The sequence below is a fragment of the Carya illinoinensis genome, chromosome 1 (assembly GCF_018687715.1).
Source record: "Carya illinoinensis cultivar Pawnee chromosome 1, C.illinoinensisPawnee_v1, whole genome shotgun sequence".
In the NCBI taxonomy this organism is placed as follows: domain Eukaryota; kingdom Viridiplantae; phylum Streptophyta; class Magnoliopsida; order Fagales; family Juglandaceae; genus Carya; species Carya illinoinensis.
Genome location: NC_056752.1, coordinates 33,307,352 through 33,309,377, shown reverse-complemented (window position 1 = coordinate 33,309,377; position 2,026 = coordinate 33,307,352). Strand labels below are relative to the sequence as shown.

Sequence of the window (2,026 nt, the reverse complement as noted above, 5' to 3'; positions counted from 1 at the left end):
CTAGTCTGTATGAACAGAGATCGTCATGCATAACGTACGTCGTCATGATCTCTTAGGACTTTTCTTCTTTTTAATGTTTGGTTCTGTGAATCGGAAATGGATGTTTACTAAACAAGTCAGAAAATGGTTCAACCGGTCTCTTCCAATTAATCTTGTGCTAACTGAATGCTGTGACATACACTGATCTGACGGTTATTTTATCTTTGTTAATTAGTTCGCATCATGAATTGCATATTCCATCTACAATATTTTAAGTTAATTTTGATTCTTCTTCAATGAATAACTTATTCAATGAATAACTCAAAGAAAAATATCTAAAACTAATATACTTAACATGAAGTGCACAAAAATGACAAACGTCAAACTTGATTATATATATTTAAAAAATAAACATTTAATCTTAAGAAAAGAGTCATTTTACAGTATTTACAATTTTACTACAAGTACCCAAATTGATGAAGGCTTTATTTATTTATTTTAAATATAGAAACAAAAATGTAGATAAGGAATATAAATAAAATTTTCCTATATTTCATATTTTATTTTTTCAAATGAAGAACATATAATATAGAAACAAAAACGTTTCAACAAAATCATATTGATCATCAATTAATGTCCAGCTTTGATAAAGTGGACTTCCAATTTTCCATCACATATATATGCAGAAGAGTATGGAGTGGATAACTATTAATAAGGCTTAATAGAGTAGAGATGGAGTGGATACTTACTACTATGCGTAGGATATGACTGAGAAGGAACTTGTTAATCTTTGAATACAAATTTTGTAGCCCACGGGATTTGATTTTCAAGTCAAGTGATGGATTGGAGGATTTTAAGTCTGCACAAATGATTGCACATAAGAAGAATTGTGTTGGGGTAACAAGCAACTCTTTTAGAAGATGGAAGAAGCCAAGTAGAAATGAAGTAAAAGCAAACTAGAATATAGCACTAGACATAAACAATAAGAAAATGGGAATAGGGATTGTGATAAGAGATGCAGAAGGAGAGGTATTAGCTTTAGTTTGCAATAAGAGAAGCAATGTTGTTCAACCTACACTTGCAGAAAGTCTTGCACTACTATGGAGGACCTTGGAGATCTGCAATGAGTTAACCTTTTCGAAGGTGATTTTGGAGGGGGATGCCGAGCTAGTAATCAAGGGTGTGAATAGAGTAGAGGAAGATTTCTCATGGCTGGGGCAAATGATTGAAGACATTAAGCTGATCTTAAAGGATAGGAAGGAATGGCAAGTGAGGTTTACAAATAGAGAGGGCAATAATGGAGCACATATGTTGGCTAAGCATGCTTTATCTTTTGAAGGGGAAAATATGTGGGATAAAGGAGGGTCCAATTCTAATTACAAGTGCTCTATTAAGAGACAAAGTTTGCAATAGTTGAGGCTGTTATACAAATATACAAGATTAAATTAAAAAAAAAAAGTATATATATAAATCATGCATCGCAACTTTGAGATATATGCCCCCTTTGAATGGCTTCTAGCTACCAAATTATAACTACCCTTCACTGCCCCTTTGCCAAAGGGTATATGGCGCTTCCTTATTATCATATAGCAACATTACTTTCAATAACAATTTGTAATAAAATGGGAAGGGAAAAAAAGAAAAGAAAGAAAAAACCACAATTTTCATTGTATTGTCTTTTTTACCACAATAAACCTTTCATTTTTTTAGTCTTTGTTACCACAATAAACCGACTCAATGTTTTTCACATTAAGATTTAGGGATACTTGGCCAATAACCATTTGTGCTATGCCGTGACCTACCGTTTATGGTTTTTAATTCAATAGAAAGGAAATAAATACTTTTCATCTTATAGTGGCTATTGATTTCTCATTACTCGTCACTTTGGCTTTCCCACCACGTCACCCTTCTATCATGGATAGATGATTCATCTTATTATAGCTATTGTGTGAAGACCGCGCCCTTCAAAGGAAGGAGCTCCCCTTGGATGGACTAGGCAAGATTGTGTAAAAAATTCAAAATCATGGGTGCAAAGGAAAAATCCTAA

At 33.1% G+C, this 2,026-nt stretch overlaps 1 protein-coding gene across 1 annotated transcript; it reads left to right on the top strand.

Annotated features, from left to right (window-relative positions):
* Window positions 1-969: 969 nt before the first annotated feature.
* LOC122290477 lies at window positions 970-1,392 on the top strand. The gene has a single exon (XM_043098248.1). It carries the CDS (start codon window positions 970-972, stop codon window positions 1,390-1,392), a length of 423 nt encoding a protein of 140 aa, XP_042954182.1.
* The last annotated feature ends 634 nt before the right edge of the window (window positions 1,393-2,026 follow it).